The following is a 25,331-nucleotide window of genomic DNA, read 5'->3' as shown; positions in this document are numbered from 1 at the left end:
TGTCTGACTGGATCCTGATTAGATGACCCTCCAGTGGGGATGTCCAGCATTGTAGGGACAACCACATACTCCAAAATCCAGACAAGTGATCAGGAGACAAGATACCCCCAGTATCCATGACTCCTGAAGTAACAAGGTATCCTGGACACCTCCCCAGCCTGTTCAATTGGCATTCATTGTGAAGATCTCCCAAAAAGTCAGAAGAAAGAATTTCCCCAACTCCAGAACTGAATTCCTGAGCCAACAAGTCAGAGACAACCTGTTCCTCAGGCTAAAACGATTTATCCCAAAAAGACAGAATGTCAGGCAACTGCTGAACTGAAGAGCCTGAGTCTGGGAGCAGAGAGATTAAAGCTTCTCTTTGTGAAGAAAATCCCTAGCTTCAGCTGTATTTAGCATAAAACCCAGATACTCCAAGCAATGAATCAGCTTCAACAAAGAATTCTGAGGTTCGGGATTTAACCAAAACTTTTCATTGTCTGAATTGTTCATGTTACACTGTCAGCCAGTCAGCCAGCAGTACTGACTGGCCATTCTGGAGGTTGTCCAGATATCTCACAATGAGAATGCCGTGGGTGTGTAACAAGGCTAGCACAGGGGCCAAAACCTAGGTGAACACTCAGGGTGCAGAACACATACAGTGCTTTGAAAAAGTATTCATGCCCCTTGAAATCCTAGAAATTGTCCACTTTTTGTCTGGTTACAACCAAAAACGTAAATGTATTTTATTGGGATTTTATGTGATAGACCAACACAAAGTGGCACATAATTGTGAAATGGAAGGAAAATGATAAACGGTTTTCAAAGTTTTTTACAAATAAATATCTGAAGAGTGTGGCATGCATTTGTATTCAGCCCAATACTTTGTAGAACCACCTTTTTCTGCAATTACAGCTGCAAGTCTTTTTGGGTATGTCTCTACCATCTTTGCACATCTAGAGGGTGAACTTTTTGCCCATTGTTCTTTGCAAAATAGCTCAAGCTCTGTCACATAGGAGACAGGAGAGTGTCTGTGAACAGCAGTTTTCAAGTCTTGCCACAAATTCTCAATTGGATTTACTGTAGATCTGGACTTTGACTGGCCATTCTAACACATGAATATACTTTGATCTAAACCATTCCATTGTAACTCTGGCTGTATGTTTAAGGCCGTAGTCCAGCTGGAAAGTGAACCTCTGCCCCAGTCTCAAGTCTTTTGCAGACTCTAACAGGTTTTCTTCTAAAATTGTCCTGTATTTGGCTCCATCCATCTTCCCATCAACTCTTACCAGCTTCCCTGTTCCTGCTGAATAAAAGCATCCCTACAACATTATGCTGCCACCACCATGTTTCACTGTGGGGATGGTGTATTCAAGGTGATGTGCAGTGTTAGTTTTCTGCCACACAAAGCGTTTTGCTATTAGGCCAAAAAGTTTGGCCTTATCTGACCAGAGCACCTTCTTCCACATGTTTGCTGTATCCCCCACATGGCTTCTCACAAACTGCAAACGGGACTTCCTATAGCTTTCTTTAAACAATGGCTTTCTTCTTGCCTCTCTTCCATAAAGGACAGATTTGTGAAGTGCATGACTAATAGTTCTCTTGTGGACAGATTCTCTTACCTGAGCTGTGGATCTCTGCAGCTCCTCCAGAGTTACCATGGGCTTCTTAGCTGTTTCTCTGATTAATGCTCTCCTTGCCTGGCCTGTCAGTTTAGGTGGATGGCCATGTCTTGGTAGGTTTGCAGTTGTGCCATATTCTTTCCATTTTCAGATGATGGATTGAACAATGCTTTGTGAGATGTTAAAAGCGTGGGGGTTTTTTTCATAACTTAACCCTGCTTTAAATTTCTGCACAACTTTATCCTTGACATGTCTGGTGTGTTCCTTGGCCTTCATGATGCAGTTTGTTCACTAATGTTCTCTAACAAACCTCTGAGGGCTTCACAGAACAGCTGTATTTATACTGAGAATAAATTACACACAGGTGGACTATATTTACTAATTAGGTGACTTCTGAATGCAATTGGTTCCACTAGATTTTAGTTAGGGGTATCAGAGTAAAGGAGGCTGAATACAAATGCATGGCACACTTTTCAGATATTCATTTATAAAACATTTATCATTTTCCTTCCACTTCACAATTATGTGCCACTTTGTGTTGGTCTATCACATAAAATCCCCCAAAAATACATTTTTTGGTTGTAACATGACAAAATGTGGAAAATTTCAAGGGGTATGAACACTTTTTCAAGGCACTGTAGGCTGTATGGCAGAGTCACAAACTGGAACTGCCTGGGACCCACCTCAAAGCAAGGGAAGCACTGATGTATTGCAGAAATGAAGACATGGAGAAATGGAGGTCAAACAGTCTTCATGATGGAGGGAGACTATAACAGACCTTTTTTTGACCTGAATGAAGATATTTAGGTTCTTGAGATCCAAAATAGGGCAGATGCCCCCTTTTGCTTTGCAGACTATAGAAAGGTTGGAGTAGAACCCCTAATACCATTTTTCAAAGGAACCCTTTCATACCCTATGGTCCAGATGAATTGCAAGGGCTGCATGGACATCTGCAAATCTGTGTGAAGATACAAACAGGTTGGAAGACATGAACCAGGGATGAGAACTGGGAGTGGAACTCTAGCTTGTAGCCCTTAAAAAACTGTTTCCTGTACCCAGACTGTATGAGATCCTGTGTATCCAGGTGTCTGCAAAGGCTAACAGACATTCCCCACTTTGGAAAGTGTGGGGAACCCTTTCATGTCAAAGAAGAGTTGGCAGCAGGTTTAGGTTTTGAAGTTGAATCCTGGGAATAAAGAGAATAGGTCTTCTTATCCTTGGAAGGGGGGTCTTTCCTAACTGAGATCTAGGCTTCTTCTGCTAAGTAGATGAGTACTCTTAATCCCAGTGAAATCCTTTATGAGGGTGTCCAAGGCAACTCCAAAAGAAATGCTATCCCTCAAAGGGAGTGTAGCAACCTCTTTTTGCATGCCTGCTCCAAAGCTTAAAGGCAAATTTTTACATGAAAATATTAAATAAATATGTTATACCTACCTGCTCTGTGCAATGACTTTGCACAGAACAGAGCCATTCTTACTATTATGGTGTCCTCTGCCAATCCACTGTCCATTCCTCCTCTTCTGCATGTGCCTACATAGCAAGCTGTTTGCTATGGAGACTTACGTGCGTAAGTGCTCCTGAGCCAGGCAGCGTGCCTCCATAGATACAGGCAGTACGGCTCAGCCCCATCCTTGCAGGATTTGACAGACAGCAGCAGGAGTCAATGGCTCCCATCAGTGAAGCCTGTGAATGAAGGCAAGGAGAGCAGGGCTGATTTCATTCACAGGCAGGAACAGCACTGGATCAATTATGGTGTCAGCTAAGTGTTTAGCAAGGGAGGCACATGCCAAGTGGTAAAACATTTTATACCTTAATTCAGGAAATGCATTAAAGTAAAAGATGTTTTTACTTTAGAACCACAGTATTTTAGGGCTGCTGGCATAAGATCTAAATGCTCCACAAACAGGGAATTGGTTTGAAGGAAAATAGGATCTCTTCTAATGGACCTATCCACCCCCCTAAAGTTTGATACACTAGCATCAAAGCCATGGCAAGCTGCAATGCAGAGTCAGCCAGGGAAAACAAGGTTTTGGAAAGAATCTCAAAATGTTTGGAACCCTTAAAAACAGGCACATCCTCTACAGGGATAGTGCTAGATCCACAGTGGGAATGGCCTTCTTTTCAGTAAAAGACTCCCTAAAGGGTATGATGCTTATCAGGAGTCCCACAGTTTTCATAATGAACATTTGGCACTAATGGGTACACCTATAAGTCTTGGTTGTCTTAAGGCCTCTAAGAAATCATAGATAAGTAGGAATGCTGGTGGAGGCTGCAGGCTGATTTCTAGTTTTAAAGTGATGTACACCTCATCAATAATGGCAAAATGGTTTCTCTAAGCCTGAAAGTAAGAGCAGTAGCCTGCGTCTCCTCATGGAAATATCAACCATCAAGAATGTCTGAGACTTATAATCATAAAGAACACAATACAATTCAAAGGTCACATTCCAGGCTATCCCTGCAGTTGTCCAGTCCAATGGGGTCCTGTGCATAGAGACCAGCTCAAGCAACATGTAGATTATTGATTTAGAAAAAAAATTATTTTAAATGCAGAAAAAATGGTTAGTAAACGGTTACATGTTTCACAGTACAAGCATCCATTCTTCTAATACACTAGTAAAAGAGGTATGCTGGGAGTAGGAGAGGTTATATTGAGGTGGTCACTGTTTGCTTTTGACAGTGTCAAAATTCTCCTGTAGGAAGCAGTATAACCCAATAGTCTCTGAACCTTCTGTCCCTCAATATAATAAGCAAAACAGAGGAGACATTTAGTGACTTGTGGTGACATTTAGTGAGTGGTATAAAGCATGTATAAGCCAGAATTGTGAAGGTGCCTGACACAGATCAGGAGTGTGGGAAAGTAGAACTGTGGCACTTTCAAGTGTATACATACTTTTAAAAAGCAGGCCTTCACTGATCTCTGTAGTTGCAGGCACTATAGAACAAGTCATTCCAAAAGTCCAAAAGAAAAGCAGTGAAGCCTTGCTCATCCTGTGCACCTACATTAGAGATCAAAAGTCTAAGAGCCTGTCAAGTCACTTGTGGGAAGAGAGAGCAGAATGAACTGAGCTGCTAAAATAAAAGTGAGTGTTTTTGCTGTAAGTTTTGAGGATAGATTTCTCCACGGTGCCTGCACCTACAGGGTTTATTGATGGCTTTTTTTAAAGCTCATTTACTGCTTGTTAAGAATGTTTACATATTTCAATGTCCATAGGCTGGCCACAGTTCTAAGTGTTGAACCATATTAGAAAATATACTTACAAAGGAAGACACAATTCCAGAACGCTGTCTACGAAGATTTTTCACAGTCTGGAAGACATCAATGACTCCTTCAACATCGGCACTTTCTAGAAGATACCACAGAGCACTAAAAGTGCCTGTCAGTTGAGATCCATCACTGCGGAATGCATCACATACAAAGAAAGAGAATTACTACAAATATATTAAATTTCTCCAATCAAATGTACATAAAATCTTTAGACCAATTATATTTTCATTAAAATATTTGTTAAATGTAATATTGGTGGTATAACTACTAGAAATCTCTTTGTATATTTAATTACCACAAGCCCTATAGCATTGTAGAATGATGACAAGCCAACATAATTTCTTATCCTGGGGGCTAAAAGGGAAGGAGTTAAGAGAAATCTCAGGAGTAGAGTAATGTTCCTCTTACTGTCGGGGTCCCCTAAGGTTCTGTCCTTAGCCCTCTCCTATTCTCGATCTACACTTCTTCCTTGGGGCAGCTGATAGCTTTCCATGGTTTCCAATACCATTTCTATGCTGATGACACACAAATCTATCTCTCTACTCCTCAGCTCACCCCATCAGTTTTCTCATGCATCACCGACTTACTAACAGACATATCAGACTGGATGTCACACCATTTCCTAAAACTCAATCTATCCAAAACTGACCTCATAATATTTCCTCCCCCACGTGCCTCTTCCCCTGATTTCTCGTTCAGGATCAATAGCACCACTATCAACCCATCCCTACATGCTAGGGGTAACCCTGGATTCTGGACTATCTTTTCAGGCCCACATCCAATCCTTGTCCAAATCATGCCACCTCAACCTCTGCAACATCTCCAGAATACGCCCCCTTTTAACCAATGCTCTTAATTTACTCCCTTGTTATCTCTCGCCTCGACTACTGCAACTCCCTCCTCATTGGCTTACCTTTACATAGGCTATCCCCCTTCCAGTCCATCATAAATACTGCTGTCAGGCTCATCCACCTTACCAAGCGTTCATTGTCTGCTACCCCTCTCTGCCAATCCCTCCACTGGCTTCCACTCTCCCAACAAATAAAATTCTAAATACTAACAACAATTTACAAAGCCATCCACAACTCTGCCCCCAGCTACATCACCAACCTGGTCTCAAAATATCAACCTAACCGCTCTCTTCGATCCTCCCAAGACCTTCTGATCTCTAGTTCCCATGTCACCTCCTCCCATGCTTGCTTCCAGGACTTCTCCTGAGCTTCTCCCATCCTATGGAACTCCCTACCCCAATCTATCCACCTTTAGACAATCCCTGAAAACCTTTCTCTTTAAAGAAGCCTATCCTACCTATAAACTGCCATTTATTTCCTCCATCAGCTCATCCCCCACAGCTATTACCATTTTTATCACTGAACCCTTCCTCCTAGATTGTAAGCTCTAACGATCAGGGCCCTCTGTTTCCTCTTGTACCAAATTGTATTGTAACTGTAATATCTACCTTCATTTTGTATAGCGCTGCACAAACTGTTGGTGCTATATAAATCCTGTATAATAATAATGTTCATTTAAGCTACATACACGCAGAGGTCCTGTGTGCTTCAGCACACTCACAGTTCCATCCATAGGGGCGGGTTCCCTGTATATGGAGCTAGGGCTTACCCCATCAGTATCGTGTGTGTTCTAGCCCATAGCGGCTGACATGCATCCCAGCGCATAGCCATTGTAATCGTATAAATCACTTAGGAGAATTGATCACTGATCATACATGGAAGGGTAAGTGCAGGTTTCTTAAAGGTACCATGTTGCTCTTACATTGCCCGACATCACTTGGTCTATATTTGTTGTATCAAGATAACTATCAAAGCTATGGTTTATTGTTTATTACTACTAATATATGTATGGGATTTGATTGCACTGATTGGCTGCTGCTCTTAAGCTCTAAGGTCTACTTCATGTTGTTATTTTATTTTATCTTATTTAATTTGAATCATCAGTATTGTGTGAACTTAATCCCTCCCTAATACTAAACAGTAGGAGGGGCTTATGATACCTACCAATATGTGGGATTATTTAAATGGTAGAAAATGGCAGACAGGTTAGCTCCGAGGAAGTGCCATCTGCCTCAAAATGCATCAGCTCCTCTTTCTGCTGTGGCATGTTGTCCAGGTCAAGGTCAACCTAACATGATCTTAATCCATTTAGAGGCTGGTGTCCTAGTGACTTAATGAGCTTTTGTTTTTAGTTCATTCGTGAATATAATATACTGTATGTGGTTTTTTTTTTTTTTTATAAAGAGTACCTAATAGGTAATATACAGGGCTGGTGTACCTTTTTTGTCATTTTGTCATTTAGTATAGGATTCTCACAATCTGAAAAGGACAGCAAATCTTCAAATGAATTACCAAGCCAGTAAATGTATCTGCTAGAGGATGACCATCTGTATTTGTTATAAGTCCACTACACTTGAGCTCCAAAGTGGTGTCTTTGTTTTTTAGATCCCATTTACACTGAATCTCTGCCATGAGCTGGCAGAAAATCCAGAGTAAAAATGCTCAGTCTGTTGAGCATTTAGCTTGCTGATGTGCATATTTTCTTATAATTACTTACTAGCCTGAAAATATGCACATACCTGTGTATTTATGCATTCATATGCATGCATTTATGCGTTAATTATGCCAGTACATTTCTCCCTGTTTGCAGGAGTTGGGCATTTTTTTGACCCTAAATACTGCTCTAAAATATGACTCTAACACATTGGACGCATTGGCTGAGACAGAGCTGTGTTCAGAGGCTTGAAAAAAGTGTACATGAGGCCTAATACTCCAGTGACAGACAAGTGACACAGTTAACTGCAATCGTGAATATTAATATCACCATCAAAATAGCAGTATAATAGGGGTGTGTTAAATCAAAAGAGCGGCTTAAAAATTACATATACTAAAAACTGATATTTTTTTTTTATCTCTATTCCATTAGTTTTTACATTGCCTTTTGTCTTATTACATAAGGGACTGCGAGTTTTCAGACAATAAATGCAAAGAGCAATAGTAAATTTAAAATGAGTAAGATGCCCATAAGACCTAACGTTTAGGCATATTGCAAGATTTATCAAGCGAAGACATTAGTGTCAGTACCTTTTATAAAAATAAGCAGGAACAAAAATCAAATACACCTCTACATACTATATTTACGACTTTTTTTTACTGCAAACATTTTTTTGTCATTACTTTAAGTGTTAATAAAGGCGGGTTTCTTAATTAAAATTAACAAACACGTTATACTCACTCACTCTGTGCAATGGTATTGCCCCGATCTTTCTCTTCTTGGGTACCCTGTCTGCGATCTCCTCCTCTCTTTTGTGTGTACCCATAGCAAGCCATTTGCTATGGGGACACATGCTTGTGCTTGCCCCTGATCTGTGTGTCTACGGAGCTGCGCTCTATAGACACACACAGCAGGACATAGCCCCACGTCTTCCATTTCACCATATTTGATTGACAACAGCAAGAGCCAATGGCTCCTGCTGCTGTTTGAGTCCCTGTGTCAAGAGGACACGAGGGGGGAAGAGATGCAGCCATGCACAGTGCTGATCTCTTCTCCCCTGTCTTCCGCTTCACACAGGAAGGGGGAGCAGAGGAAACCTAAAACATGTTTTACCTTAATGCAAGCAATGCATTAAGATAAAAAACATTTTTAGGTCTCATATCACGTTAACCGAATGCAAAGCTCTCACTTTGCTTCATGCTGTCTACCATTTTAGTTTTGAAGCAGCGATTGACAACTCATCTGTATAGGGCAGCTATTGTTTCATGATTCTCTTCACCAACATTTTTTTCCAAAGGATGTATGGGTATATGTAGATAGAAGCAAATTACACTAGTGTCTTACACTTACACACAATAGCACAATTAAATTTTCTAAATAACTCTCATAAAACTGAATATATTATTAGTTTTGCATGTGAGGCCCTCTCTCTATTTTTTTCAAGTAATAATAAGAACAATAATTTTTATTATCATCATTATCATCATCATCATCCTCATCGTCATAATAATCATCACACCTGCAATGAACAATAAGCGGCACAGATTTGTCATGCCTAGTCTGTTCCTCCTGTCTCTTAGTTGGAATGTTCTTCTTAATCTTGTCAATCACATCCAATAGTTGCTTGGTCTCTACAGGAATAGCTTCCCCCCACTGTTCATAATGGAACTGAGACACTTTTCTTATATCTTTCCTCTGAAATCACAGAAGTAATAATGTATAATTATTGTTACTCGTGGCAAAGTAGTATAACTTTTATAACCTAACAATGGAGAAATGAAAAGATAAACATAGTTGTTTGAATATAGTATGTTATATGCATAAGCTTATCGTTTGTCCACTCTTTGAAATTCAAATTAAAACCTGACTGAGTCATTTCAAAATTCCAGTAGCTTACTGTATACTGTTTTTGCATAACAACTTTAAAATAGGGACACAGGTATAGATTCTCCAAAAAGTAGATAGGTTCTCTGTCTAAAAATGTTTAGGAAATAAAGAAAAGAAGCGCTGTGACAAAATAAAATATACCCATTCTCCTTTGAAGTGCATTGCAAAGTTGAGCTGGTTGCCAGGGACCATGCTGGTTGACAATCAATCTGGAAATGATTAGCGCTCTACCCTCTAAGTCACTGTGCCTTAAGGCACAACTAATGTGTAGCCTAGTAATAGTCCTTATTACTAGCGCAAGAGACTAAAATGTTGATGTGTGGTTACCTAGTATTCAGTATCTGCATATTCTGTTTTAATGGCTAGTGCTGTGAGGTGGCAAGTTAGCAGCTAGCATGCTCATTGACACCCAGCCCAAGTGAAGTAGAGGTTTTCCATTAAGAGGGTAATAATTATGAAGAGTAGGGATGAGGTTCGAGTTTGGAGTGATGCAGCGAACCTCCAGATGTTCAGGAAGTCATTTATTAGTGGTGGCAATACTATCACCATTAATATATGACAGTTTCAAGTTCAGGGCTGTATTTGCTAGGAAGCTAGCAGCCTCCAGCATGCTACCGGTAGCAAATAATAACACATCCCTCATTCAGTGAAATATAAACACTGGGGATGCTTGCTGGTGTAGCCATGTTTGTTCAGTGACATCAGCCAGCACCCCTGACACTTTTTTTACATTCACTTTCAGGCTGGGGAGTCCCGCTACTGGCAGTGAATAGGAGGTGTCACCCTACCCATGCCCTTCGCTCCTCACAGGACCTCCTACTCTCTAGCTCCCTGGTCTCCTCCTCCCACGCCCGATTCCAGGACTTCTCCAGGAGTCCCCCCATCCTCTGGAACTCCCTACCCCAATCCATCAGACTGTCACCTACCCTTCTCACCTTCAGGCGCACCCTGAAAACCCATCTCTTCAGAGAAGCCTACCCCACCCTCACCTAACAACCGATCTCCTGCACTCCTCCCACCACTCCATCCCCCACAGCCACTTCCTCCTGTACCACTATCCCCTCCCTCCTAGATTGTAAGCTCGAAAGAGCAGGGCCCTCGAACCCCTCGTGTATTGTATTGTTACTGTATTGTCTCATGTTCTGTCCCCCCGCGCTATTGTATAGCACTGAACAAACCCTTTGGTGCTATATAAATACTGTATAATAATAATAATAATTGACTGCTAATACACCAGCATATGCTCTCTGTGAATGACAGCGTCGAAGCTTTACTGTCAAAGGATTGTTGGGAGAGGATCACTGCAGGACATTAACATTGTGAGCCATTATGTTTGGATACACTGGAACATTATTTGTTGACATAGTGGTATATTCTTCTTATTATAATTTTTTTAAATAAAGAGCTTCAGGGACAGTGAGTGTTTTCATTTATATAGCACCGTCTTAGTTTGCTAGTGTTTATTAGGTAAATTTAGTTATCTCCTAACTATACTGCCAAAAGTATTGGAATGCACATACATGAACTTTAATGGCATCCCACTCTTAGTCTGTAGGGGTCATTATTGAATTGGCCCACCATTTGCAGCTATAACAGCTTTGGCTGTCCACAAGGTTTAGGAGTGTGTCTATGGGAATGTTTGACCATTCTTCCAGAAGCGCATTTGTGAGGTCAGGTACTGATGTTGGATGAGAAGGCCTGGCTCATAGTCTCCACTCTAATTTATCCCAAAGGTGTTTTATCGGGTTGAGGTCAAGACTCTGTGCAGGCCGAACAAGTTCCTCCACCCCAAACTCGCTTATCCATGTCTTTATGGACCTTGCTTTGTTCACTGGTGTGCAGTCATGTTGGAAATGGAAGGGGTCATCCCCAAACTGTTCCCACAAAGTTGGGAACATGAAATTGTCCAAAATGTCTTGATATGCCTACACCTTAAGAGTTCCCTTCACTGGAACTAAGGTGCCAAGCCCAACCGCTGAAAAACAACCCGATACCATAATCCCCCCTCCACCAAATTTTACACTTGGCACAATGCAGTCAGGCAAGTACTGTCTTCCTGGCAACCAGACACGTCTATCGGATTGCCAGACAGAGAAGCATTATTTGTAACTCCAGAGAACATGTCTCCACTGTTCTAGAGTCCAGTGGTGGCGTTCTTTACGCCACTGCATCCGACGCTTTGCATTGCACTTAGTGATGTAAGGCTTGCATGCAGCTGCTCGGCCATGGAAACCCATTCCCTGAAGCTCTCTACACACTGTTGTAGTGCTAATCTGAAGGCCACATGAAGTTTGGAGGTCTTTAGCTGTTGACTCTGCAGACAATTGGCGACTTCTGCGCACTGTGCGCTTCAGCATGCGCTGACTCCGCTCTGTCATTTTACGTGGCCTACCATTTCGTGGCTGAGTTGCTGTTGCTCCCAGTTGCTTCCACTTTGTTATAATACCACTAACAGTTGACTGTGGAATATTTAGTAGCAAGGACATTTCATGGATGGACTTACTACACAGGTGAAAAACTATCACGGTACCATGCTTGAATACACTGAGCTCCTGAGTGCGACCCATTCTTTCACAAATGTTTGTAGAAGCAGTCTGCATGCCTAGGTTTTTTATTTTATACACCTGTGGCCATGGAAGTGATTGGAACACCTGAATCCAATTATTTGGAGGGGTGTCCCAATACTTTCGGCAATATAGTGTATGTAGACAGAGGAGCAGTGGTTGATTGCTTAGGTCTGCTCAAGGTTTCACTGGCTGCTGCTCTGCTACTTTCCCCTATGTTCTGGAATGATCTAGGGTTTTCCAGAATATAGTGGACGGGAGAGCAGAAGCTGCAGCTTGAATATTTATGGGGCTTCCAATCCCTGAGGAGGTGTTGTCCAGAAGGTGGGGGGAAGAGCCCTTAAGTAGTCTGAGCCTGAGAAGCAAAGGGTAGTGTGCAGCATGCTGAGGTGAAGCATTCCAGGGCCCAATCAGGAGGAGACTCTCACTTGCACTCCTGAGCAGAAGCCAAGGAAGGTGCCAGCAAGAAGAAAAGAGGGTCTCAGCTAGGTTTTCCCAGAAGACCTGAAGAAAGAGAGATCCTAGGAATCCAGGGGTTCAGGAGAGAGCTGGAAAGGAAGCTGTTGGAGAGAGCCCAAGTTGTACTGAAAGCTGAGTGAGTCTGTGTCTCCCTCACAAGTAAAAAGCCCAGTGGATATCAAAAGGTAACAGGATCCTATGGCTGAGTGAGTACAAAACCCCAGTGCTGCAAAAGTGATTGTTTAGTGCTTTAGTTCTGAGAGGAAGACAGGCTCACAGGCTGCATAGAGATTCTATGGGACTTGTTGCTAAAGTAAAGTACAGACTGAAGTGTGCCAGTCCAGCCAAGCAGGGGTGCAATACCATTCAGGTATTGAACAGGTACACTTGTAGGAGTACAAGGTCTTGTCTGTGGCTTTTTGTAAAGAAGTGAACAAGCCCAGCCAGAAAGTTACTGATCTTCAACCTGTTCAAGTTCACCTTTCTTCAGATTTGGAGTATCTCATGCTTGCTAGCCCCATTCAAGTTCATCGTTGCCAATAATACACCAAAAACAAAACCCTTAGACTGATTATTGAGCCTGTAGAACAGTGTGCAAAATACTGTGTGTCTGGCTGTGAGTGCTGTAAAAAGGAAAATAGGCCCAATTACCAGCAGTTCCTGTCAGAGTAGCTCTACATTTAATATTTGACTTAGGAATATCCCAAATGAAGCCAATAGTGTTCATCATTTAAATCATTTTAAATAGTGCAGGGTGTTGTTTCAAAGTTATATAGTTAATCAGGTTGAAAAAAGATACATGTCCATTGAAATCATGCAAATGACAAATGAAAAAATAAATAAAAAACCTGCTTCCTCGAATCCTAAAACCATAGTTTTTGCAGAGGAAGGTAAAAAAAACTTATACAACATGGTCCAATTTTCTCCACTAAGGAAACAAATTCCTTTCTGATCCCCTTATGCCAATCCTCTTCATGGCATTAGTATTTAGCATCAAACCATTTTAGAATAGAGGCTCAAACTCTCTATGTAACTTTTAAAGTGTTTACCAGTTGGAGGGGAGTTAGAAATTAATGTGACATTTAGGACAGAAGGGAACTGAAAGACTGTAAATAATCAGTACTCCGTGCTGGAGTCAGTAACTGCTGTTTTCTTTCAAATAGTGTATAATAGTTGTCTCAAGAAAAACACCTAAAACTCTTATAAAACGTTAACAGCCAGGAATTTCTTACCTTAGCATGCCTGATCTCAAAACAACGTTCAGTATAGCTGCCATGTGATTTTTCACTGGTTAGCTCCACCTGAAGATTATCATAAGTCTTGCTCTTCTCTTTCCAGTAAGGAGCACAGCTATTTTCCTGATGAGACAAGGGTATAAAACATTAAAGACATTGGAGGGGGGAGGGATTAACTAAAAGCGGAAAGTGCGCAATATGCTGCAGCTGTACACAGAGACCAGTCAGCTTTCAGGTTTTGTTGTCAAAACTTAATTGAACAAGCTGAAGTTAGAAGCTGATTGGCTACCATGCACAGCTGCACTAGATTCTGAGTGCTCCAGTTTTAGTAAATCCCCTCCATTGACTCTTATTATACTTTTTTAAAATATAACAAGGTAAGGCTGGCCATACATTATACAATTATCTGCAGATTTTCTGCCCAATTTCCTTTAGATTTACCTTCAACTATGTAGTGCAAGGGCCTGCCTAATTGGATACAACTGAAAGTGTTGTTTAGGTTTGTCCTCCTATTATATGGTTTTTGGTAAATCTAAACCAAAAATCTGCAGATAATTGTATAATGTATGGCCAGCCTTAGTCTGCTTAGTGAGCAGACACTTACAAATATACTTCTTCAAAAAAGGGACAATTGGAATGGACTGAAAATGTACCAAAAAGTAAAAGTGGCATGAAATAAAAATGATGCAGTACTCACATTGTTCTCCTGGTTAGGTGCTGATAGCATAACAATCACCTTGGTCTTCCTTTGGAAAACCATTTGCCAGAACTCGGACAGAGTATTTTTCAGTGGTGCTTGGGCAGCAATTATCTCTCGCGTTCCCCAGTATCCCTGCAGCAAAGCAAAATAAATGACAAAAAAGCCAAGTCCACTTTTGTGCACTATTCTCTCCCTGTTCTGAGCATTTTTGCAATATAATAGCTTTACCTGAAATGCAGCATCCCAGAGATCCTCATTATACAGTTATACTCAAAAGTTTTCATACTCTGGCAGAAATCATGACATTTTGGAAATATGACTGATCATGCCAAAAAACTGTCTTTTATTTAAGGATAGTAATCATATGAAGCCCTTTATTATCACATAGTTGTTTGGCTCCTATTTAAATCATAATGATAACAGAAATCACCCAAATAGACCTGATCAAAAGTGTACATACCCTGGAATGTTTGGCCTTGGTACAGACACACAAGGTGACACACACGAGTTAAAATGGCAATTAAAGGTTAATTTCCCACATCTGTACACTTTTAAATTGCAATTAGTGTTTGTGTATCAATAGTCAGTGAGTTTGTTAGCTCTCACGTGGATGCACTGAGCAGGCTAGATATTGAACCACTGGGAGCAGAAAAGAACTGTCTTAAGACTTGCGTAACAAGGAAATGGAACTTTATAAAGATGGAAAAGGATATAAAGAGATATCCAAAGCCTTGAATATGCCAGTCAGTCACTTTTTAATCAATTAAGAAGTGGAAAGTTCTGGGATCTATTGATACTAAACCAAGGTCAGGTAAACCAAGAAAGATTGCAGCCACAAGTACCACAAGAATTGTTTGGGATACAAATAAAAACCCACAGGTAACCTCAGGAGAAATACCAGCTGCTCTGGAAAAAGATGGTGTGGATTTGTAAAGGAGCATAATATAACAATACTTGAAAAAAAATGAGCTGCATGGTCGAGTTGTCAGAAACAGGGGCGAACTGACAACTCATGGGGCCCCCGGGCAATAGGGGATCATGGGGCCCCTGTGTCCTTGCCCAAACTCAAAAAAGCCTATGAAAAAGGTACCAGGGGCATCTCATGGGGCCCCCTACTGACCCCAGGCCCTCGGGCAGTGCCCGAATTTCCAAATGGTCAGTCCGCCCCTGGTCAGAAATAAGCTTTTTCTGCGCCAATGCAAAAAAAAGCCCCATTACAATATGCACAACAACACTTTGACACTCCTCACTGGGATTTTTTGTACAGCCTGCCTGACAGGGCCCTCATCCCCCAGATTACATAAATTACAATTTTTTTAAAAATTATTTTTCCAATTTTTAAAAATTATATTTTACTATTTATTTTTTAAATTTTTAGAATGATTTTATACATTTTTTTGTAACAATGCTGTTGAAGGGAGGGGCTTGGATGAAATATCAGGGGTCTAAAGAGACCCCGGACATCTCACCTTGGAGACAGAGAAAGGAATTGAGGACACAGATTCTTCAGTTCCTTTCTTAGTAGCCTCAGTTGCACTGAAGATGAATCAACAGGAGACAGAGGCTCCTGTTCATTCATAAACTGAAGCATAGTAAACACAGTTTACTATGCTCAGTTATCAATGGACACAGGAGCGATTGGTAGCAAATCCTTACTGTGTCCAATTCAGAAAAGGAAGGTGCCGGAAAATGACATATTCACCCATATTCACCCTTCCCCCACTCTCCATCCGCCTGTGTACCCGCAGCAGCTGGCGGGAGAGAAAAGCAAGCAGCACTGCAGGGGGATGAGCAGAGGCCCAGGCACGCTGTGGGCAGTACAGAGAGGAGGGTAAATGCCGCAGGACATGAGGACAATTACAAAATGATGCACTGTGTCTGTGTCTCTCCCTCCAGCAGATGACAGCCGGCAGGAGGCAGAGGGGGAGAAACAGTCTTTCAGCTGCTGGAGGGAGAGACATAGTACATTGTTCTGTAATTGACCTCCCATGCGGCCGCACTGATCTCCCTGCTGTCCAGGCCCCCGTACGCCAGGAGGCCCAGTGGTATCCCCTTTTGGCAGCCCTGGTATCACCCCCTGCACCCCCATAGCAATGCCACTGGGTACTGGATTGGTGCAAACATTCATTGACAAAGATCTGGGTGACTCTTGAGCAGGATTTTTCACCCCTTCCCCTCTAGACACTTCCTTAGCTACCCACAACCAGCAGTCACCAAAGATCCAGATTTGAAACTAAACAGGCTGAACTGCTGTAATACTGACACTCAGTGGCTGAATATCTCCTTGCCATGGGAACTCTGCCATACGGAAGTCTCTATCTGCTCAACCCAGCTCTGATGAAGAAGGGAGCACCCTTCGAAATGCGTTAGCCTTCATCCCCCTCCCCTTTTGGATTTACCTGTAACCCTGTTTGGATTATGGTTACTTATGCCTGTTATACCATCACTTTGTGAGTATATTTCCTTAATAATAAAATTAGTCACTATTTATTGAGGTAATGCGCAAGGTTTGTGCGCTCTTTCTTTCATCTTCTTCTACCCACAACCAGCTACCCAACACCTAAAAACTATCCACTGATAGGAACAACAATAAAGGTTATCCAAACAACAAAAGGTACTGCCCTTTCCTCAACTAAGCAGTCTCTTATGATGCCAGTTGTGGAAAACCCTGATTTTTTACCTGGGATACAAGAACCAGGTTTTCACCCCTTCTTCCACAATCATATATCCAAGTTAAAGGACTTTTTGTCAGAGGAAAGTAGGAAATCAATATCTGACATACAAGCTATTATTTTCCCACAGTTGCCATTTTGGCAAGCTCTACAGCGCAAACATTTCGTTACTTCCTTATGCATCAAATACTCTGACCTCCCTAAGATGACGGTATATGAAACCTTATGAAAAGATTAATCTCCAGTTCAGCACTGTCTCTTTATTGTGTACTCTATACTTGTGTCCACCCACTTTCTTATGAAGTAAGAAAGAGACTTGAATCAGCAATTCACAGATGAACACTGTGCATACATACTTTACTTTGCACATAATTCCTCAATTGCCTACATTTCTAGATTCTGAATATAAGAGTCTCACCCGATGGTATAGGGTCCCTGTGAGACTACATTGGATGTACCCAGAAATAAACCCCACTTGTTGGAGATATAGGGAAACTTGTTGGAGATATAGGTTTGTAAATTGATTCATAATCTCACTGGCCTATCTTTAGCAAATAATCCAGCAGCTTGTGTTTTGCATTTTAGCTCTTTATCCAAGAGAAAATATAAATGCTCATTAGTAATAATTTGATAAATGTGACCAAGTCATGCATTGCAGTAAAATGGAAAGATTCCTCTCCTTGTACAGTAGGGGAGTGGCTGATAACAGTAAATAAATTAATGAAAATAGAATATAGGACATACAACATAATACCAGTAAACTTTGTTTCAACTCACATTTATTTATAAGCAGATTATGAAAATAGTGCCACGGGACTGAACATGATTCCGCTAACCTTGCCAAATGGGCTGTTATGAGGTACTCTTTTTTTCATTTTGTTTTTTTTTTTATTTGGGAAACTCCCCTTTTTGGTAATAAAATAGTGAAGGGGAGAGGAGTGGGATGGGGGGGAGCGGGAGAGGGAAAATGGGCAAAATTGGAGATAATGTTGTATGGCGATAGTACAGGACTAATACTATGTGAGAATATATATTATTTGATACTTATTATTGTAATAGGAGGCTAATTTTTCAAATATAGATACCAAGACAATTTTCCTCACTGACTTGACTGTCTTAAAGCATGGGGGTCTGTAACTAGCTTTATATCTTATTGGTGTTGATGGACGTAATTGACTGTAAAAATATGTTTCTCCGCATGCCCTAATTAAAACGTTAATTGCTTTGTATAATAAAGAGATTTATAAACTGAATTCCAATGAATTGTTAAATACTTAGGAAAACTACAAGCCCAAGTAAGAAGACTTAGATTTGACAAGAAAGGAAATCAACAATGATCTTACAGAATTGTTACTGAATTAAATACAGAAAACATGATCTGGCATTTCCACAGTTAAGATGTAATAAAATATTTCACTAATCAGAGCAGTAAAGTTAGTGGATTTTGCTACTGGGCAGTGAAATTTACTGAATGCAAATGAAACTAATGACATTTCCAAAACTTCTAAAAGAGGTTACTTTGAACAACATTTGAACGTTGTGCTTCCTATTCCAGACAAGCTAGAAATGTAAATGAACATACGGTTATATATGAGGCATTGATGTATAGAGACTCATCATTGTCACTGTCAACTTCCGAAGACATTTCAGAATCCTCGGTTACTTCCTGTTCTGGCTCTTCATCAGTCTTGATCTGAACACTGTTAAATTCATCTGTGTTGATAAGAAGACAGTTACCTATACAGAACAGCCTAATAAACACAGAACTGTAGTAAATGTGCTGTTAGCATTTTATATAATGTTTATGTAACATAAATCTAGAATCTGTGAAATAAATGAAAATGCTATATATGAACAGCAGGTGCATACTATGCATATTATCAAATACTATTGCTGAATCACATGAAATCCAATCTAATGGCTACATGTACCTTACTTTTGGCTTCCCAACAGGCTCTCCTAGGTGATGGTGAAGTAATTGGGTTTTCCCACAGGATCCTGCAAAAAGCTGAGGATCCCAAATCCAACAAGAATGCACTACTGCACAGTGTTGGATAACCTTCTTGTGAGAGTTGGGAACCTGAATTATAGTAAGATCCTGCTATGAGGCCCCGGGACATCAGCGACAGGAAATAGAAAGCTCTTAGAACTTGGGAAAGGTATTTCTTAATGTTTTTATTTAATGTTTCTTTTTGTGGTTCTGCTTTCAATTAGTGTTTTGTAAACTAATGTTTAATGGTCATCATAGCACAGTGGAACTTCCTCTTAATGTGACCATATATAGCACTATATAGAAAGGTTTAAATAGGATTATAGTAAGGAGCATAACTTGGCCTTTCCAAAATACAAAATGCATTTTCTTGACACTTTGCTGCTGATTTACTTTTTTTTGGATCATCTTCTTTTGCATTTTAGATAACAGAGAGCAAGAAGCCATTCTATCTTTGAATATACTGATAAAGTTTGGTGGTCATACAAGCCCTAATGATAACAAGTGGTCTTGGCTGTGGGGCAGCTCTACATTATTATAGTCCTTACGCTATGCTTTGCATTTAGCACAAACATTTGATGTTGGCATGCAGTGTTCAGTTTTCTGGAAACATAATGCTGTGCATATTAGCCACTTGCTCTGCAGAGGATTTACCCCCCTTCCTGACTAGGCCATTTTTTGCGATACGGTGCTGCGTTAATTAAACTGACAATTGCGTGGTCATGCAACGCTGAACCCAAATTAAATTTGTGTCCTTTTTTTTCCACAAATAGAACTTTCTTTCTGTGGTATTTGATCACCTCTGCGTTTTTATTTTTTGCTCTATAAAAAAAGACCAAAAAGTTTGAGAAAAAATAAATATTTTTGACATTTCGCTATTAAACATGTCCAGTAAAAAAAATTAAAAAAATCAGATTTTGTCCTAAACTACTACATGTCTTTGCTAAACAAAAATCCCAATACATGTAAATTAATTGGTTTAGGTGAAATATATAGTGTCTACAAATGGCGGTATAGATACTGGAATTTTAGTTTTATACAAGTAATGGCAGTGATTAGCGACTTATAGCTGGACTGCGGCAGGCATTCTGACACTGGGGGGGAACTGACTGACTGTCACTGACATCCCCAGTGACACTAATACAGTGATCAGTGCTAATAAAAAGCATTGACACTGTACTAATGACACTGGGCAGGGAGGGGTTAACATCTGGGGCGATCAAAGGGTTAACTGTGTGCTGTGTTTGTGCTTTACTGTGTAAGCACATTGCTTTATAGTCCTCTGCTATGAAGAGCAATACAACGCAATGTGCAGGAGCTGACAGGGGAGAGATCTGTATTGTTTACATGAGCCGTCACTGCGATGTATCTGTAGGCACAACCTGCTTACGCACACTGGTGTGCCCCCAGGGGCACGCAGCAGTGTGCGATCCTGTGACTGTGGTGTCCTATGCATTGAGCGCCTGAGGTATTGTGATTGCTATGACCAATCATAGTGCTCACATGATAACATGTAAACAAAACGATCATGAATGGCAGCCACTCATGTCAGCTTGTTTACTATTGTGATAGATTACATAGTACAAGGCCATTTGCAGTGGCCTTGTACTGCATGATAGCTGTAGCCAATCACAGAATCACACTAGTAAGCAGTTAAAATGATTGCTTATAACAGTGATCATCGCCAACATCATCATCACAGTGTTAAAAAAAAAAAAAGCCCTAATCACCCCCTACTCCCAGAGTAGCACAATGCCTTTATGGTGACACTGAACTACTCTGATGACAGTATGTTTTAAAAAAAACATTTATTTATTTTTTTACATACTATCACCAGTCAGTATTCTTGATCACCACCACACCAGTCATATGATGACACTGTATTGCACTAGGTACAGTATGTAAAAAAATGTGGAAAATAAACAAATCTTCTTTTATTTCCTCATTTTCCAAAAAATTGTGACAAAAAAAATTACGGCTTTAAAAAACTTTCCATGCCTCTTACTAAATTTCTCGAACATTTACTTTCCAATAGGGGTCATTTGATGGAGATTTGTAATGTCCTGGCATTTTAGGGCCTCAAGAAATGAGATAGGTAGTCAGTACATCAGGAATGATCAATTTTCAAATATATATACCATAGATTATAGACACTGTAACTTTCACACAGACTAAATAATATACACTGATTTGGGATATTTGCTATCTGTAATTAGTGCCTACCCGATCAAAAGAGAAAAGAAAAGTCAAAGAAAAAGAGCTTCAATATTGGAAAACTCAATACCTGGAAAATAGTCTGGAAAGCAGTGCACATTTTTAAGTCATAAACATAACCTAATCAGTGTACTGTCTCTTTAAATGCAAATATGCATACAATATTGGCCTATAGTGCAATAAATAATCCAGAAAAATAATACTTAATGTGGAAGGTGTGATTCATACACAAAAAATAAAAAGTAGGATTAAGAATAAGACTAAACAGTCCAAAGTTCATCGGCTTTCTCAACAAATTCTGTGATAAATTTTATCAGAAACATTTGTGAGGTATCCCACCACCTATAGAGGCACCCCTTACTGAAATAGATTATTAATCAGCAATTGTACTCACAAGTACAATGCAGTCATACCCTGAAGACGAGTACTGATGTGAAAGTGGTGACAGAGTTTACCTGTGATGTCATTGTGCATGCCAGACTTTATATGTATAATTATATGTATATTGTGATTGTATGCATCTTTGCATTTAACCGCCTCCCGCCCGCCATATAAGGTAATGACGGGCGCAAGGCGGTTCTCTCGTTCTGGGAGGACGTCATATGACGCCTAACAGTGCCAGTCAGTGCCACCTAACAGTGCCAGTCAGTGCCGCCTATCAGTGCCAGCCAGTGCCGCCTATCAGTGCCGCCTATTAGTGCCATATATGAGTGCTGCCTTTCAGTGCCCATCAGTGATGCCTGTCGATGCCCATCAGTGCCACCTACTGGTGCCTCCTCATCAGTGCCCATCAGTGCCACCTATCAGTGCCTCTCAGTGCAGCCTATCAGTGCCCATCACTGTAGCCTCATTAGCGCACATCAGTGAAGGAGAAAAATCACTTATTTACAAAATTTTATAACAAAAACCAAGAAAAAATGTGGGTTTTTTTTCAAAATTTTCAGTTGTTTTTGGTTTGTTTTGCAAATAATAAAAAACCCAGAGGTGGTTAAATACCACCATAAGAAAGTCTATCTGTCTAAAAAAAAAATTCTAAAAATGTCATATGGGTACAGTGTTGCATGGCCGCGCAATTGGCATTCAAAATGCAACAGCACTGAAAGCTGAAAATTGGCCTGGGCAGGAAGGGGGTATAAGTGCCCTGTAGGCAAGTGGTTAAAGAGACAGTACACTGTTAGCACTTAGCACTTTTTCAGCTAGAAAGTTACACTCATTTGATGACCTGATCATATATGTATTGATGTACTGATGTATTTTTGCTGTTTATGCACTTTATTTTTGCCAAAGAAATGTATCAGACTATATTTTGTCCTAAATTTATGAAGAATGATTATTTGTTTGCAAAATGTTATGACAGAATCAAAAATGTATATTTTTCTAAAATTGGAGAATTTTTACTTTATATAATAAAAAATAAAAAACCCAGTGGTGATCAAATACCACAAAAATAAAGCTCTATTTGTTTGAAAAAATGATAGAAATTCCATTGGGTACAATGTTACAAGAGCAAGTAATTATTAAAGTAGCACAGTGCTGAATAGCAAAAAATGCTATGGTCATGAAGAGGGTAAAACCTTCTGGAGGCCAAGTGGTAAAAGCCATAACTTCTTCTTTGGAGCACCTTTGCCTGTTGCGCATTGTTATTATTACTATCATGATCAATGTTAAGAGATAATCAGGACAGCTGTATGCTGATCTGATTTTTTTTTTTAGTGAAGGGGGGGGAGGCCTGCTTCAAATAGCATTTAACCCTTGCAGTGCAAGGGAACCCTAATGCAAAGGGATTTTTGTAGTAATTTCCAGAATTCAGCTGTAACCCTTTCATTGTCAGGGCCTGCCCCCCACTTTTAATCTCAGGTTGCCACCGATTTTCCACTTTTTTGTTTAATTTTTCATTTTTAGCTTTCAGAGTTTGTAAAAGACCATATTCTGCTAAGATTTCACGGAGCTGAAGCCACCATGAGCTTGCAGAATTAGGGAAATCCAAGGAAGTAAGGCATACTGAGCTGGCCAGCTGTAAATTCTTCAATGACCTTGGTAGCAAAAGCTTTAAAGTGATCCTGTAGTGAAAGCGTCACTTTAAAAAATTGTTCACCTGTAAAAGAAAATCTGCTGGATCTCCCTTCACCTGCAGCTGCAAGTATTCTACACTTCTGTATGTGTAGAATACTTGCGCTCCCTCTGCAAGCAGTGGTTTTTCCTGCAAGCTCATATGTCACTACAGGATGTACATGTACAGTTGTGCTCAAAATAATAGCAGTCAGACATCACTAACCTGATCAATCACTGTTTTTGGTAGAAATGATATTTCTACATGGCAACTAATTTATTAGCAGGTGTAGTAGAGTAATAGAAATCCAACAGACCCAACAGTCATGACATGCATGCTGCTGATTCTGTGTAATTGAATCACTAATTGAAAGGGGCATGTTCAAAATAATAGCAGTGTGGAGTTCTATTAGGGAGGTCATTCATTCTTTGAAAAACAGGTGGCAATTATTGCCCTTATTTAAGGAAGGAAGGCAGCAAATGTTGTACATGCTGGTTACAGTGGATTTCTCTCTGAAATTCCGAGCAAAATGGGTCGTTCCAGACATTGTTCAGAAGAACAGCGTACCTTGATTAAAAGGTTGATTGGAGAGGGGAAAACATATAAAGAAGTGCAGAAAATGATAGGCTGCTCAGCTAAAATGATCGCAAATGCTTTAAAATGGCAACCAAAACCTGAAAGACGTGGGAAAAAGCAAAAAACTACCATTCAAATGGATAGAAGAATAGCCAAAATGGCAAGGACTCAGCCAACAATCAGCTCCAGGAAGATCAAAGAAGGTCTAAAGTTACCTGTGAGTGCTGTTACAATTAGAAGACGCCTATGTGAAGCCAAGCTATCTGCAAGAAGCCCCCGCAAAGTCCCACTGTTGAAAAATAGACGTGCTGAAGAGGTTACAATTTGCCAAAGAGCACATTGACTGGCCTAAAGAGAAATGGCGCAACATTTTGTGGACTGATGAAAGTAAGATTGATGTTATGGAGTGGCCAGCCCAATCCCCGGATCTTAATCCAATAGAAAACTTGTGGGGTGACATCAAAAATGCAGTTTCTGAGGCAAAACCAAGAAATAGAGAAGAACTGTGGAACATAGTCCAATCATCCTGGGCTGGAATACCTGGCTCATACACTTCTATATGACGTGCATGTCTGTGGGAGGAACCACAAAGGCTAGAGACTCATCCAACTGTCCAATACTTGCAGCAGTTGGGAAGCAAGAGAAGAGATGAATTTTTAATAATGGAAAGGTCACTTTAAGATTAGTCTAAGCAGAAGTCTAGAGTTTTACCTTGTGGAAGAAAATAAAAAAATATTTATTTATTACAGATAGTTATATAGCGCCATCAATCTATGCAGTGCCTTACATATATATATATAGGTGCTTAGCATAAATGAGTATGCCCCAACAGATTTGTCAGAAAACCTTTACTCTTCTTTCAGAATCAACATTTGCTATAGGACACTATGCTGTAAAATACTTCCACAAATGCGGGCCATTGATTGCAAACAAGATTTGTTAATTTGCACACACAAATAAGTATTTTTCCTAGCAAATTAATTTAAGACCATGCTGCAAAAATGAATACACCTCAATGAAAGTCTAAGGAGTAAAGCTAAATTTTAGACAAAATTCTAATTAACATGAATTCAGCTACAGGTGAGCCTAATTATTCATTAAACAGGTGCGCAGCAGACAGTTGATTAAAAAAGGGCGTTACTTAGCAAAGAAACCTCTTTCCCATTTCATGCTGTCAGAAATGGCACCACATGGAAAAGAAATGTCACAAGGCCTGAGAAAGAAAATAATTTCTTTACATAAGAAAGGTGAAGGCTACCAGTAGATCATCAAAGCTTTACTCATCAGTCAGAATACTGCAGCAAAAGTGAAACAAAAAGTTAACAAAGATGGAACTGCAACCATCTCACAGAGACATCCAGGCTGTCCATGGAAGTTAACATCTCGAAAGGAGCACCTTCTGATGAGAAGGCTTGAAGAAAATCGCCATGCAAGTTCACTGCAGTTAGCTAAAGAAGTAGAAAGCCAAACTGGGGTGATTGTTTTGTGTGGCACATTTCGATGTACACTGCAGAGGAATGGCATGCATGGGTGTCATCTATGAAGGAAGCCTCTCCTAAAGCCCATGCACTAAAAAGCCTGCCTAGAATGTGCCAGGGCCCATGCTGAAAAAG

General features: G+C 40.3%; 1 protein-coding gene across 6 annotated transcripts in view; it reads right to left on the bottom strand.

The window, feature by feature from the left end:
• The window catches only part of PTPRC (protein tyrosine phosphatase receptor type C), a 247,863-nt gene that overhangs the window by 4,917 nt on the left and 217,615 nt on the right, over positions 1 to 25,331 (bottom strand). For all 6 annotated transcript variants that reach the window (XM_089688681.1, XM_089688682.1, XM_089688683.1 and 3 more), the window contains 5 exons: positions 18,471 to 18,601; positions 14,214 to 14,348; positions 13,514 to 13,639; positions 8,891 to 9,066; positions 4,860 to 4,995 (listed from right to left, as the gene is read on the bottom strand). In XM_089688681.1, the coding sequence (XP_089544807.1) occupies positions 4,860 to 4,995; positions 8,891 to 9,066; positions 13,514 to 13,639; positions 14,214 to 14,348; positions 18,471 to 18,601 (704 nt within the window). The remainder of the gene's footprint in view (positions 1 to 4,859; positions 4,996 to 8,890; positions 9,067 to 13,513; positions 13,640 to 14,213; positions 14,349 to 18,470; positions 18,602 to 25,331) is intronic.

This window comes from Staurois parvus, unplaced genomic scaffold (genome assembly GCF_062004578.1).
Source record: "Staurois parvus isolate SC_StPar_1 unplaced genomic scaffold, SC_StPar_1.0 ptg000450l, whole genome shotgun sequence".
Taxonomy (NCBI): Eukaryota; Metazoa; Chordata; class Amphibia; order Anura; family Ranidae; genus Staurois; species Staurois parvus.
The sequence above is the reverse complement of the archived record's forward strand: the minus strand, read 5'-3'. Positions and strand labels throughout refer to the sequence as shown.